We start from the raw sequence: 16823 nt of genomic DNA, 5'->3' as shown, positions 1-16823 counted from the left end.
AGGATCAAACATGACAAGTTGATACACAACACAAGATCAAACCTGACTAGTTGATACACAACACAAGATCAAACCTGACTAGTTGATACACAACACAAGATCAAACCTGACTAGTTGACACACAACTCAAGATCAAACCTGACAAGTTGATACACAACACAAGATCAAACCTAAATAGTTGATACACAACACAAGATCAAACCTGACTAGTTGATACACAACACAAGATCCAACCTGACTAGTTGATACACAACACAAGATCAAACCTGACAAGTTGATACACAACACAAGATCAAACCTGACAAGTTGATACACAACACAAGATCAAACCTAAATATTTGATGCACAACACAATATCCAACCTGACTAGTTGATACACAACACAAGATCAAACCTGACAAGTTGATACACAACACAAGATCAAACCTGACTAGTTGATACACAACACAAAATCCAACCTGACTAGTTGACACACAACTCAAGATCAAACCTGACAAGTTGATACACAACACAAGATCAAACCTAAATAGTTGATACACAACACAAGATCAAACCTGACTAGTTGATACACAACACAAGATCAAACCTGACTAGTTGATACACAACACAAGATCAAACCCGACAAGTTGATACACAACACAAGATCAAACCTGACTAGTTGATACACAACACAAGATCAAACCTGACTAGTTGATACACAACACAAGATCAAACCCGACAAGTTGATACACAACACAAGATCAAACCTAAATAGTTGATACACAACACAAGATCAAACCTGACTAGTTGATACACAACACAAGATCAAACCTGACTAGTTGATACACAACACAAGATCAAACCTGACAATATGATACACAACACAAGATCAAACCTGACAACATGATACACATCACAAGATCAAACCTGACTAGTTGATACACAACACAAGATCAAACATGACAAGTTGATACACAACACAAGATCAAACCTGACTAGTTGATACACAACACAAGATCACACCTGACTAGTTGATACACAGCACAAGATCAAACCTGACTAGTATATACACAAACTGGAAAGAAGATTGTTAGTCAGGAACGCTGCAACCTTCTGGTAAAATCAGCCAGCTTCTGTTGTTCTACTTGTGGATTGTTTGAACTGATTGACTGAGTTCTAGGCACTCTCGTATGTGTTAGTGTGGTTTTCCTTCGTAAATTAAAAGATCAACTGGCGCGCACATGAAGTCTTGTTACTAAACGTATCGTAGCTACAAATTAGATCAACAATGACACATTGCTATATAGTTCTTTTTAAATGATTTGCTATTTTTTTTGTATCCTACTTTACACAAACATCATGGATCCTGGACTGTGATCTCACAGCGGGACCGAACTAGAATAGCCTATATGTTAAGATTGCACACCATGTTTATGGTTAAGGTTGCACACCATGATTTTAAAGAGTAAGCACTAGTTCTGATTTAAGCGGTACGCGATAATGAACGGTTGTATTTACACCATCTTGTCCACTAACAACATTTAAATTGATATTAATGAGAAAATATATTTAAATTTATAAAATTCGATCGGAAAAAGACAGATACGGTGATTTTAAGGGAGGTGATTTTGATCATAATGGGAAGGACCCTTTAGCTATGTTAATGAAGAGGAATGTGAATATATTGCTTTGAGAAGGTAACGTATTAAGTTTTGATTCTCACTAAGTTTCTTATTTTCACTATTTGTACATAGATTAAATTGGTTCACGCCTGCAAACAGTGATTCTCTCATATAGATATAGTAATTCAGTATTAAGTTTAGATACTGCACATGAAATCAACTAGAGCACTATGCTAGAGTGCAAAAAGGACATAGAGTTTCACGTGCCTGTTACAGTAGACCAATCCAGATACAACAAGACGTTACCAAGTGAGCTGTAGTGCACCCTAAGGAGTCGAGATAATCTCGTTTTAGTCGTAATCTTGCACAGCATTGCATGTAAATTTGCTCTCCCAAATCTGGTGGTACAGGTGGAGTAGAGTTCACCTATTTATGTGACTTAGGCATATGACGTGAACGTAAATAGGGTCAGATACCCATCAGAGCTGGTTTATTGCAGCGACATCATAAGTTCTCGAAATCTAATGCTGAAGGTATTAGATGTTATCAGTGTTTCTTCCAGACTTTTTTCTTCGGGGGGGGGGGGGGGACCAATTGATATTTTCTGAGGGCCGGAAAACATTTTCGGGTGGGGGGGGGGCACTAGTGAAAGTATATGTTTTTTATATAGATTCCATTTCGTTCGTAGGAGGGCGGTAGACTTTCATCGAAGAGATGACTGGAAGAAACTCTGTTATGTCTATAGCTGTGTTTGTCTGATAATTAAAGCGTCTATAGTCGTCAATGTAAAAAGTTGCCAAATATTTTCCCCATTTATTAGAATCTACAAGTAATGTGAAGCACACATTATCAATTGTTTATTCTTAGGTGTTCGAAACATTTAAACTAATACATTAAATCCACTTAATTTTTTTTAAACAGATACATCTTTTTGCGAAGCTGAAAAATGGAACCAGGTAGCCTATAGTGTTAATTATATATATATATATATATATATATATATATATATATATAGTATATATATATAGTATATATATATATATATATATATATATATATATATATATATATATATATATATATATATATATATATATATATATATAGTATATATATATATAGTATATATATAGTATATATATTTATATATATATATATATATATATATATATATATATATATATAATATATATATATATAATATATATATATATATAATATATATATATATATATATATATATATATATATATATATATATATATATATATATATATATACAACTTGTGATATAAATGATGTTAGTGCTGTGATTAACATAGTTTTACTTTAAGGATACATGCTTAACCCACACCAGTGGTCCCCGTACAGAGCAGTATCGCTACCCGAGAATGGGAGTGCTAGAGTTGGTGTTTGGGTTAATAGAAAGATGTTTGGAATTGAGAGGTTTGAAGCTTACACTTGTGTCTTCTACAAAAACAGTTCAGAAAGGTTTGCTCTAAGAACAGCATCAACGACAACAGATTGTCGACTGCGGAAGAGAACCTTAGGCCGCTAAATCATGTATAATTTCTATGAATGCGAATCACCGCCTTTTATATAAAACTAAAAAAAATTAACAGCTTAGTGGGCAAGAGGAAAAGAATAGGCGATGAATGTAGGGCCTATATATATATACATGTATATTATATAAAAGTTTATATATATATATATATATATATATATATATATATATATATATATATATATATATATATATTTATATATATATATATATATATATATATATATATATATATATATATATATATATATATATATGTATATATATATATATATATATATAATTCTCCATCACCGCTTATATAAAACAGTTACATTTCATCGAGTTGACCAAGGTGAACATGGATTGGGTGCTTACTTATCTGCAGATGTCATATATAATAGTCTCAGACCAAATGGATGCTATATGCGAGATAGTAGTTCTGTGGCTTACAGTGCCGTTGGTTACAACTCAGGCAGACATTTTTCTTCAGGGGGGGGGGGCACTTGATATTTTCAGAGGTGGGGGGCGGACTAAATTTGCCGGGATGGCGGTCACTAGGAAAAGTATATAATTTCTATATAAAGTCCATTATGTGAGGGGGGGCGGTAGACTTTCTTCGGTGGGGGGGGGGGGGGGGCTCCGAAGAGATGCCTAGAAAAACTCTAACACTAGACACAGATCTGTAGACTTACAGTCCGTAGATGCATTTAAATTCGTACTAGTTCTAGATCTACTTAACATTTAATCTATTTCTTTCATTATGCAGACAATTTAAGTCCAAATAGATTTCATATTCCTTATCCATCTTCAATGGGACCAATAAGACCACCTGGCTATAGTGCCTCTTTACCTCCATATGGCAGCACTCCAGGTGATACATCGGCTTATCTGTTGAGTTTTTGTTAAATATAATAGGTTTAAACTTTATATATATATATATATATATATATATATATATATATATATATATATATATATATATATATATATATATATATATATATATATATATATATATATATATAATTCTCCATTACCTCTTATATAAAACAGTTACATTTCATCGAGTTGACCAAGGTGAACATGGATTGGGTGCTTACTTATCTGCAGATGTCATAAATAATAGCCTCAGTCCAAATGGATGCTATATGCGAGATAGTAGTTCTGTGGCTTACAGTGCCGTTGGCTACAACTCAGGCGGACTTTTTTCTCCAGGGGGGGGGGGGCACTTGATATTTTCAGGGGGGGGGGCGGACTAAATATTCCGGGATGGCGGTCACTAGGAAAAGTATATAATTTCTATTTAAATTCCATTATGTGAGGGGGGGAGGGCGGTAGACATTCTTCGTGGGGGGGGGGGGGCTGCTCCAAAGAGATGCCTAGAAAAACTCTGACATTATATTCGTACTAGTTCTAGATCTACTTAATATTTAATCTATTTTTTCATTATTCAGACAATCTCACTCCAAATGTATATCATATAGGATATAACAGTCCTTATAACACAGTCGGATATCCATCATCCATCAGACCTTGTATAAACCCACCTGCTTTTGGGCGTCCTTATTGCTGTACATTTGACAATATTAATCCAGGTGATACATCGGCTTATCTGTTGCGTTTTGTTAAATATAATAGGCCTAAACTTTTTAAAATATTCTGATATGAAACAACAGGGGATTACTACTTCCGGTCAAAGGAAATTTTTCAAAGCTTGACAGAAGGCAGAAACTTTTTACTTACATGTGAAATTTCATTTATCTATTTGAAACAGAACTCCAGCTATAGGCTTTTAAAAAATTAAAGTAGAAAAAGTGCCCCTTCCGGTTATCGGAAATCGCTCAAAAGTTGATACGGATCTCCGATTTTGATATAATACTTATATATTAAATTTCATCAACCTAGTTGTAACTGTACTCAAGTTATCGTGTATACAGACACACACATACACACACACACGCACACAGATACGGACGAGCTTGCAAAACTATGTTTTTCTTCAGGGTAGTCGTAAAATGTCAAGGTTTGCAAAAATCTCGATTTTTTTTCGCGGTTACAAGACTTTCTTTATACTTCGTGTATACGATAAAGTAAAAATCAAACACTATTTCCGCTTCAATTGTTAATAAACTGATATAATTAACTCGCCTAGCAAGAAAAAAATCTAGTTTCAGTTTCCAAGCCAAAATAAGTTAACGTAGCTTATGTATATTAAATGGTTTTCTAAATGGGTTCTGATGTTTTAGTCAAAAACATATATGAAATATTACACGATCTTGCGTAATTCGAGTTTTACACATGCAGTGTTTCTTTCAGACTTTTTTTCTCCGGGGATGGGGAGCGGGTCACTGGATATTTTATTTTGGTGGCGGACTAAATTTTCCGGGGCGGCGAACACGTGTAGAAGATAATATATTTTATATAAAATCCATTTCAGGCCCACGTCCATACATGCCAGCTGAAATGAATCCTGTTGGAAGTCCTAATGGTGGCGGCATGTTTTACACTCAATGTCATACATCGCCTAATCTGTGTTTTGAGACATTTAAAAAGCCTACGTTAAGACCAACTGGGAAACATGGTGACTATGGAAGCTGTAATTGCTGTAGCTCTGATTGCTGTAGCTGTGATTGCTGTAGCTGTCATTGATGTAGCTGTGATTGAAGTAACTGTGATTGCTGTAGCTGTGATTGATGTAACTGTGATTGCTGTAGCTGTAATTGATGTAGCTGTGATTGATGTAGCTGTAATTGATGTAACTGTGATTGCTGTAACTGTGATTGATGTAGCCGTGATTGATGTAGCTGTAATTGATGTAGCTGTGATTGATGTAGCTGTGATTGCTGTAGCTGTCATTGACGTAGCTGTGATTACTGTAACTGTCATTGATGTAGCTGTGATTGAAGTAACTGTGATTGCTGTAGCTGTGATTGATGTAGCAGTGAATGATGTAGCTGTGATTAATGTAGCTGTGATTGCAGTAGCTGTGATTAATGTAGCTGTGATTGCTGTAGCTGTCATTGATGTAGCTGTAATTGATGTAGCTGTGATTCATGTAGTTGTGATTACTGTAGTTGTAATTGATAAAGCTGTAAATGATGTAGCTGTGACTGATGTAGCTGTGATTGCTGTAGCTGTGATCGATGTAGCACTTATTATTGTAGCTTTTATTGATGCAGCTGTTATTGATGTAGATGTCATTGGTGTAGCTTTTATTGCTGTAGCTGTGATCGATGTAGCACTTATTATTGTAGCTTTTATTGATGCAGTTGTTATTGATGTAGATGTCATTGCTGTAGCTGGGGTTACTGTAGCTGCGATATATGTAGCTGTGATTACGGTAGCTGTCATTGATATAGCTCTTATTATTGTATCTTTTTTATGTAGCTTTTATTGATGTAGCTGTGATTGATGTAGCTTTCATTATTGTAGCTGTGATTACTGTAGATGTCATTGATGTAGCTCTCATTATTGTAGCTTTTTTGATGTAGCTGTTATTGATGTAGCAGTGATTGATGTAGCTGTCATTGATGTAGCAGTGATTGATGTAGCTGTCATTGATGTAGCTGTGATTGATGTAGCTGTTATTGATGTAGCTATCATTGATGTAGCCGTCATTGATGTAGCTGTCATTGATGTAGCTGTAATTGATATAGCTGTTATTGATGTAGCCGTCATTGATGTAGCTGTCATTGAAGTAGCTGTCATTGATGTAGCTGTCATTGGTGTAGCTGTCATTGATGTAGTTCTGTAAGTCACAAATCTGAGTGCGGCAAGCAGCCCAGAAAATATTGCAAAATATTTTCCCCATCTAAATTTACACGAATGGGAGTGAGGTAAAGCTTAGATTGACATTATGAGATGTTCACGACATTAGAAGAAATCAATCGAACCTATTTCCTTGTTTTTTTTTTTCTTTCCATGTTGAAACGCAAGGTGTATCGGAGAATCGTGGAAAGAACACTTCAATGGACCGGCATCTCGACGAAAGCTCTTCCTCATCAACTAAGAGTTCATTCACGGACCTCTCGGGTAGGGTTTAAATATTTGATTAAACACCTTTTACATTTCACACTTTTTTTTCTACTCATATTAATCAAGAGAGGACAAAATTTCCACCTTAATTTTTGTAGCATCTTTAACTATCTTCTAACTCCTGTTTTAAAAATAATGTTCACTGATATTAAAATAAATGTGGTTATACAAATTTGAGGTGTAGCTTGTGGGGTGAGTTCGTCTTCGTTTTATTTACACACAAACACACACACATATATATACCGTATATAGAGAAAAACAAATCGCATTCTGCGGTGCCACAACTGACAACAAATTTCCAAAGCTTCATGCCAATTGGATGAAAGGTGTATTAATGCATAAAAGACAGACAAACAAATTAACAAACAAACACACACGCACACACACACACATTGCATTATATATATATATATATATATATATATATATATATATATATAATGCAATGTATGTGTGTGTGTTTGTCCTTTATGCAATATTAACCATATTCTGCTAGCGTCCCACTTATGGGACGCTTGTAAAAAAAATTGCTAAAATTCATTAAAAACTACTAAAAACACAAACTATGTTTTTTTGTATTTGAAAATGGATAGATTATTGAATTTGTGTGTGTTTTGTGAAAAAAATTAATTTAGAAAAATGTTATAGTGCCGGATTTGCAGGACTTGTCAAAATGGCGGAAAAAAGAAAACATGCGCACAGGAAAATGCATATCTTCTAAAATATTAACATTTTAAGTGCAAAATACATTTGAAACTTGTAGCAGTACCATATTTCTACTAGCTGCATCCCGTGCTCCGCCACGGTAAATTTTTATTAAATGTACCAACTTGGGAACAGAACAAAACTAAACACAACACAAACGAACGCAAAAAAAAAAAAAAAAAAAAAAAAAAACGAAAAAACAAACACAACACTCATAACATAAACACAATTTAAATGCAATCATAAAGGCATATTGCTCACAGTCTAGCCCGTAGCGCGAAATCGCGCCCTTTCCGGTGATTTGCACCCCCCTCAAACTTTCGATTTGCACCCCTGTCCCCCCCCCCCCCCCCCCCGCCCTAAAACTTTCGATTCCCCCCCCCCCCCTCGCAAATTTTTTCCAACCCAATTTGGCGCCCCCTAAGGTTGGCACCCGGGGACATATGCCCTCCCCTCGCTACGCCTCTCCTATAAAACCCCTAGCTTGTCCTCAAACCGAAAGATAGAATAATAATTAGTAAACAGTATAAATAATAGGCAGTATTTAAAATATCCGTGTTTTACCTACAATATTTCACTTTATCCATTCACGCATTTTTTTTCCAGTACTTTAAATTTTAAAAATTTACAATAGATTTTCATAACTAAAACCATTGCGCACCTAATGAACGTGATGACGCGTCTATAATAGTGCTGAATAGTTGATTAAAAATTATAAGTAATAAACAGTAGGGCCTACATTCAGTGAATAAAATAAATAAAAGATTGCCTTTTCTCAATCCATGCTAATTATAATTTTCTAACAATAATTTCCTCTTACACATCCGAATAATTTGCATTCACATTTTGCTAATTATATTATTGCAACACTAATTCCCTCTATGACGAACGTATATTTGCATTCACATTTTTTATTAGCGTGAGTTTAATGTATTTTTAAATTACCTCCTTTGTCAAAATTAGAAAAGAGTTAAATTAATTTGATTTTTCTACCCTACTGTTATTATGTTATTAAAATGTATCCACTTTTTCTGATAGGCTAAACGAAAATGATATTTGACATTAATCTTTTTAATACGTTTTAGCAGTTTGCGTGTATTTAATATTTTCTTGGCGTTATGCGAAAGAGTAAAAACCGTGACATTTATAAAATAGCTCTATGCCGCTATATAAACAAACCCTACTCTAATACTTATAATAAGACACTGCGGTGCACTGAAAAGCACAGCATGGTGCGAATGTTTACTTTTATAGTCCCAAAATCTATAGCGATGACGGACGGAAGGAAGGAAGGAAGACACAGCCCGCTTATATTATAGATCTGATAAAAATTTAAGAATAACAATTTTTTTTTACTACTTCGTTATATCAAGTGTACAACAAGCGTCCCATAAGTGGGACGCTAGCAACGAATGGCCCCATGTAGATTGTTACACAAACATCACATTTATTGGACACTAGCGAGAAACACAGATGCAAATGTTTATGTTAAATGGTTATTTATGGTGAAACAATTGTTGACTTTGTTAACTGCTGACTTTGGGGTCTTAAGTAGTATTTATAGATATTTAATTATGAACTTGACCTATATTTATGCAGATTGTTACACAAATGTCACATTTATTGGACAATAGCGAGAAACACAGATGCAAATATGTATGTTAAATGGTTATTTATGGTGAAACAATTGTTGACTGTTGACTTTGGGGTGTTAAGTAGTATTTATAGATATTTAATTATGACCTTGAGCTATATTTTTTTTTTATATATTATTGTATTAAAAAATTGCAAATATTGAAAAAATTACATTTTATTTATAAGTTTTCAGAATTGCACTTACTGAAGTATTTAATACCATTGAATACAAACTAATTTAGCATTGCTGTAAATTTACTAGCGCGTGATATTAAAATTATAACAAACCAGAATAATAACGATGGCCACGATTTAGGTGAAACGATTCAGTCATGGGGGTTGGTTAACTCTCTTCATATAATGGAGCTTAAGCTACATATAGCAGAAATGTGAATTAGCTGTGTACAGTTGTCATGCCCCAATAATATTCCCCTCCAAAGGTTCCCGATATCAGTTTTACTCTGTTAACTTTTTAAGGAGATTCCTAGTGTTAGATTGGGAGCTGTTCGCATAGTGAGATGCATACATGGATGAGAGCAATGAACACTCAATACAGGCCCCCAGAGACGGATCCGTGCCATAGAAATAAGATGTCTGATGTCCTAATGTACGCCTGTGAGGGGGGGGGGGAATAGCGAGGGTAAGAAAAGATAAAATGGCTGGATGACATCTGGGACAGGCATCATTTCGGAGGAGGAGGAGGGGGGGCTCTGCCCCCAGAACAAAATGGAATTTATATACAAAGTATACTTTTACCAATGTCCACCCTTCCCCTGAAATTTAAGTCCCCACCCCTGAAAACTTCAAGTACGCCCCCCCCCCCCCAAAAAAAAAAACATCAATTATTTATATTTAATTATATTACAGTTTCGATGAATAATAACAATATTTGTGATCATGGTTGTATAATTAGATGTACTAGTCACAGCTTTACTTATTTCCAAGTGTTATTCACTTTGATGGATGCTAGATTGAAAGAAAACTAGACTTTTGAACATAATTTCTGCATTTTAGACCATGGTATGGCTAACCCAATTGATCATTATCAGTATTTTTAGCTGCCCTTAACAATGTAATCATTGGTCTAACAATACAAAATCAGTATACAGCTTAATTTTTGCGTGATTAGCCATATTTCGTGATAAATGATTGTATTTTTCAATAAATGTACATGGGGCCGTTCGTTGCTAGCGTCCCATTTATGGGACGTTTTTTAAAAAATCGATATTTAAAAAAGTATTGATTTAAAAAAAAAATCCATAGTCATTCCTTCATTCAGTGCCCAAAAGCTAAACCATATCAAAAAATTATAAAAATTTGAGACCTTGGGATAATATGGGTTAAACGAAGACGTTATTTGTTTTTTCTCTATATACGGTATATTAAAAAAAAAGTCGATTTCGGTTTGACACCGTTCACCAGATCGCCATCAAATTTTAAGAAGTTGACGAGAACACTCCAAGAAAGGTTACTGCTGTGAAAATATATATTTTTAATATCGCAAGAGCGGCGCCACGGGAGGGTGCGATTCTTATCTATATACGTATATCAAAAAATTGAAAGTCGGATGCGGTTTCGGAACCGTTTTGTCCGAGTGCCATAAAACTTTGAGGAGTTGATGAATACTCCCGAGAAGATTTGGGATGGGGGGGGGGGGGTAATTTCGCACGGGCGGCCCACGCCAGGAACCGATTTGGCGCCGTGGAATTTCCTTGAGCGCTATTGAGTGCCATAAAACTTTGAGGAGTTGATTAATAATCCCGAGAAGATTTGGGGTGGGGGGGGGGGGGGGGGGTAATTTCGCACGGGCGGCCCACGCCAGGAACCGATTTGGCGCCGTGGAATTTCCTTGAGCGCTATGGTGCCTTCGTTCTTTTTAAATAGTGAGATAGACAATGGATACGATGGGGCGCCCGGCGGTGCATCGGCAGGGTAAGATTTAAAATCCCGGGCTATCCTGTTAGCGATATGACACCTCCTATTTCCGTTTCAAACTTTGCGAAAGACTATGTAAAAGACTGTGTTTTAGAGTCGTTCACTATACATAATCAAGCGCGTCCACTGGCGTCTCGGCAGAGTACGATTTGCAAACCCGGGCTTTTTTTGGGGCCGTAGTGTAGGAACCCCGTACCCTTATAAATATGACCCAAACTGAGCCAGTGTTTACATTTAAATAACTAGGTTTTGGAAAACAAGGTCACGCGTCTAAAATATAGGATTGGTAAAGCATTGATAAAACCGTTCTAATATATTTCGTCAGATTTTGATTTTGTTATTTATGCATTGCTACACTTTTCATCTGATCGCCATGAAACTTTAAGAATACTACTGGGGAGGTTTCTGGGGGAAAAAAGAATTCAAATTCGCACGGGCGGCGTAACGGCAGGGGGAGATTTGGCGCCCTGGATATCGCGGGGACGGGCAAGCTAGTATTGAATCTAACTTTCACATATTATTAAAATATACAAGTTGGAATATATAGATTTTACTTTCAAAACACCAAAAGAAGTAAAGTTCCTCTTTTTTTCTTGACATCTGCATTTAATGGGTTTGTAATTAATTCCCACACAAATTCATTAACTTTTTTCAATCAGATAATTAGTTAAGCGTTTGATATAAGAAAAATTATAATATTGCTTGAACCTAGATTTTGCAATTTTTTTAAAACTGATTTTTTTTAATTTAATTTTTTTTTTCGACATATTATATATATATATATATATATATATATATATATATATATATATATATATATATATATATATAATTGTAATGCCCCTTCTTCCACATAAAAAGATGGCTGCAGGATAAATACTAGCAGACCACATTCTGTAAGGCACGAAGAAAAGTTGAGGGTAAGTCTGTATAAGAGTCAGTATTATAGATTTTAGTTTGATGTTTTGTTGAGTAGCATGTAAGGTGATATGCATGCATTACATTTAAATATGGTACGAGCGGCTCAAATATTATTTGACAGGATTTTTAGTAAATCTAGTAACTCCATTTCGAACACTTTTAACTCTACGATTTCGTAACTTTCCATTTACATTAATCCCTGATGACAGAGAAATGATTTCACATGTTTAGTCTACTAAACATTAGATTAGTCATTTATATATATATAAATAATGATCCCTACATTAAATGAAAAAGGAGATGGAAGAATTATAAACTATCAATTGCTTGACGACGGTGAACTGATTAGTTTTTTGCTTGAAAGATACCCACGGATAAAGAATGTGTAGATAACTGTCTTTTAGAGTTCGCAAGTTACTGATCGTGTTTCAAAACTATTATTTCCGGAGATAAAAATTTTGCAGGAGTGAAAACATTTTCCTATTTTCTGCCACCAAATGTCATTACTGAACAAATATGAGAGGAAACTACTTATTCTACAGTAGCATTATTAAATTAATTTTATGATTTTTGAAAAATAAAGTATTCAAGCAAATGTTTTAAAAGTAAGTTTTTTGCTCAACCTAAAACTCATGCTACCTTTTTCCCAAGCATTTATGCGTCTGCTACATTGTGAAAGTACTATTAGACAGTGACAGATTTGTTGTTATATTGATGGTGAATTTTTAACATCCCCCAACTCATATTGAAGCAGACTAAGATCTAGTTTTTACCAATGGATGTTGGATTTAGAAATAAATCGATTGCAGTTTCTAGTAGTGAAATAATTACATTTCCTTGAATATAAGTAGAGCTATACCGTACTGATCAAAAGTTTGACTTTATTGTTATAGATAACTTTTTTTGCAAAATATGCTACTGTTTAGTTAAAATTTTAAGAATAAAGAAAGATATAACACATATTAGATTTATAATGCTCTTAAAAATTATGAGTACTAAGAAATAATAGTTATATTTTCTCGATCTTAGTGTTGTAGAAAATAACTTTTAGTAGGGCTATCGAGTTTTGAACATACATAAAATTCTGGTTTCCCCTGGTGTCAGATATGCATTCAACTTTAGCTGAACTGGATAAAATAAATACCTTACGTTTGATGGATGCTATGCTACATATGTTTATATTTTACGGCTATCCAATATTTTGCAGCTGTACAGTATTTTGCTTTTCTGTTTCCAGAAAAGTATGAATATACAAACTAGGATCGACCTGCTCTTGATTGGAAAAACCGGGAATGGCAAAAGTGCGACTGGAAATTCCATTGTAGGGAAACGAAAGTTTGCGAGCGAGTCCAGTACATCTTCTGTGACGAAAGAGTTCGACGCCGATATCACAGAACACAAGGGTCGTCAGATTAAAGTCGTGGATGGTCTGGCATTTTGTGATACAAGGCTGGATAATGAACGGTCAGTTGAGCAGTTGAATGATGCAGCAAAATTGGCTCTGGCAGCCAATCCTGAAGGCTATCATGCTTTTCTTTTCGTCCTGAAATACGGCAATAGGTTTACACGTGACGAACAGGAGTCGGTTGTGTTGTTAAAGAAAATATTTGGAGATGATTTTGTTAGTAAATTTTGTATTTTAATCTTGACATGCGGAGATGTTTTTCATCAAGATCAGGAGGAAACAGATTCAGTAGGATTGGCCTTCTCGGAGTGGTGCCAAAAACAAGATGGCGCCTTTAAGGATTTGCTCGAGGAGTGTTGCAATAGGGTGGTCTTGTTTGATAATAAAACCAAAAACAAGAAAAAGAAAAAAGAACAAGTTGACACATTAGTCAAAATGGTTGATGAGTTGAGATTTCGCGATCGACGTTATACGGAAGCTCGCTATGAAAAGGCTCAGAAAATCAAAGATAATGTGGCAGCCAAACCAAAGGTGCTCACCATAAACGGCGAGACCACGGTCAAAGAAGAACGTCCAGTTGTTGACCAGCCGCAAGTCTCACATGAGACAGTAGACTTAGTCACACTTGACAAGATGTTGAGTCAAACTAATACTGTCCAGGTCATTCTTGCCAAGCTGGAAGAATTCTCAGGAGGTTTTCGAGACCTGACTCAAACCTTGGAAACTCGACAAAAAAAGGTTTCTAATGAAAACGATTTCTCTCGCATATGTATTGAAGAAACACAACAAAGTCGACAACAGGAAGAAGAAATGAAACAGGTATTCGATAAAGAGCTGAAAAATCAAAGGGAGGATTTTGAAAATCAGATTGACGACTTAAAACGCCATGAGCAGCAGAGGAGGGAAATAGAACGCAATCATCAGAAGAGATTTGAAGATCTGGTGCAACAGAGGCGAGACAAGGAGCGCGGACCTCAAACGATTCCCAGAGCAATGGAACAGGCTGGACAAGCACAAGGAGGGGGAACTTTTGACCTCAAAAATATTCTTTCGGAAAGCCTGAAACTGGTACAGGAAGGACTGAAGCAGGTTGAGAATGCATAGACAAACTTAAGGCAGCAACTGTCTTAAGTTCAGGTGACTTGAGTCAACAACTGTCTTAAGTTCAGGTGAGAATTCCAGTGTCGCCTCAACCTTTTGTCAGTTATGAGCTCTGTAAATAAAAGTTCCGTTACTTTATAAACGTTTTGGCACCATAAAGCTGGTGGTGTTTAGGCGGCGGAGTTTTTCTTCTCTTATTTTAATTAAAATAAAGTTACAGCGCTGGCTGTTTGCACAACTACAAACGAATTATGTCACTTTCTTAAATATTGTACAGAAAATGTTTATTGTCCGAATTCATCATTTTAAAAAAATCAGTTCTGTTCAGAGTTAACTAATTGACTTAAGCGTATAAAAAAGATAGTACTCTTACAGTCTAGACTGTGTTTTTAAAAGTATCAAAACTTTTGAAATACATTTCTTTTTCTTTCTTTCCTTCTATTTGGTCTTATGGTCGAAATGTTAGCACCTGTTTGGTGTTGTACTTTATAGTGGACCCTCGAGCACGGTTATCACTGTCACGCTAGTTTACATTTACTTAATTCAAATTAATTGTTAATCCTCATGGTGAATGAAAGAAGGCAGTGTGAAATTTGTCGTGAAATATTGGTCTAAAGAATGTGTATGAGAGGATGACTTTTAAAGAAAAGAGTTAGCTGAAGAAAACTTAAGGCTGGATATTTAAATTTAACTTGAAATCTCCACGTATATAATCATTTAATCGATTAACCAATCAATATACAATTTATGCAAACATTACAATTTGAATATGTAAGTTATAGCTTGCAAATATTAGGATGAAATAATTTTTTATAAATATTTTATATTAAGAAACGGTAGAAATTATTTTAAAATAATGTTTTCGTCGGTATCCTTGTACATCCCTGTATGGATACAGACACGGTGCTACGAGCTGTGAAATAGACCACCATGCAAGGTTTTGAATGACTTTTACGGTGTTCAAGTATCTGTGTGGCAGGTACACATTAGAGCATCAATAGTCAGGGAGACCCGGGTATCAACGATCAAACCTGACAAGTTGATAAATAGCCTAAACACAAGATCAAAACTGACTAATTGAAACACAACCCGAACACAATATTTAACCTGACAAGTTGATACACAAACTAAAAACAATATCAAACCTGACTAGTTGATAAATAGCCTAAACACAAGTTCAGAACTGACTAGTTGATACACAGACTGAACGCAAACCTGCCTATTTGCTACACAGACTCGGTGGGGGAGTCAGGGCGAAACGTTACAACAATCTTAATAAAACCAAATACATCACTAGATGTAATATGTGTTAGATCCAAGTAAATTGCTACAATAGTTGTGTAAGTAAAGCCACCATGAAAACTGTTTGTGGGACTCAGAACATTATACCATGGAATTTTAATATTACGCCACGCATGCGTGTTAAAAAAATTCATTAACTATGTAAGGCCAATCAACCAGGGCCTATATAACCGCTTTTATTGTTGCTATGGTGGAATTGGTTAAATCTGTCATTATCTTTTTTGGACATCTCAGCGTCCTGACATCAGATGGAAATTGTTCCAAAAGTCTAACTTTGCCAAGTGTCGTCTCTATATGTGGGTTCTAGATCTAGCTCTAAATGAATTTCACTCCACAACACAGCTAAAGTGTTACTGGTAGTTTGAGCTTGTAAACAATCGTCCAGGAAATAAAATAATATATGTGTGACTTTGGATTCGCACCATGATTAGTTTAGCGTCGTAAATTCCAACGAAGCTAGTAATGTACGGTCATTGTAAATAGTGAATACTTCTTTCATGTGGCCATATTTAAGCCATATTTTACATAATATAACAGATAATAGAATAAAAAATCACATTTCAATATCAAACCAGTCAAAAGTATCCTGGAATAAACTTTAAACTAACCTGTTCGAGACAACAATCGAGTAAACACG

At 35.2% G+C, this 16823-nt stretch overlaps 1 protein-coding gene across 2 annotated transcripts in view; it reads left to right on the top strand.

Moving 5' to 3' along the window:
* Window positions 1–1495: 1495 nt before the first annotated feature.
* LOC131943629 (uncharacterized) overlaps window positions 1496–16823 on the top strand; it is a 31597-nt gene continuing 16269 nt past the window's right edge. The window contains exons 1-8 of one of the 2 annotated variants that reach the window (XM_059303830.1): window positions 1496–1676; window positions 2523–2557; window positions 3914–4018; window positions 4632–4742; window positions 5585–5728; window positions 7084–7179; window positions 12319–12377; window positions 13616–15114. In XM_059303830.1, coding sequence (XP_059159813.1) covers window positions 2548–2557; window positions 3914–4018; window positions 4632–4742; window positions 5585–5728; window positions 7084–7179; window positions 12319–12377; window positions 13616–14887 — 1797 coding nt within the window. In that variant the 5' untranslated portion in view covers window positions 1496–1676; window positions 2523–2547 and the 3' untranslated portion in view covers window positions 14888–15114. Of the gene's footprint in view, window positions 1677–2522; window positions 2558–3913; window positions 4019–4631; window positions 4743–5584; window positions 5729–7083; window positions 7180–12318; window positions 12378–13615; window positions 15115–16823 lie in introns of those variants that run through there. The other variant, XM_059303829.1, reaches the window with a different exon arrangement.

This window comes from Physella acuta, unplaced genomic scaffold (assembly GCF_028476545.2).
Source record: "Physella acuta isolate Inbredline_101_S28 unplaced genomic scaffold, ASM2847654v3 ptg000464l, whole genome shotgun sequence".
NCBI lineage: Eukaryota > Metazoa > Mollusca > Gastropoda > Physidae > Physella > Physella acuta.
The sequence above is the reverse complement of the archived record's forward strand: the minus strand, read 5'-3'. Positions and strand labels throughout refer to the sequence as shown.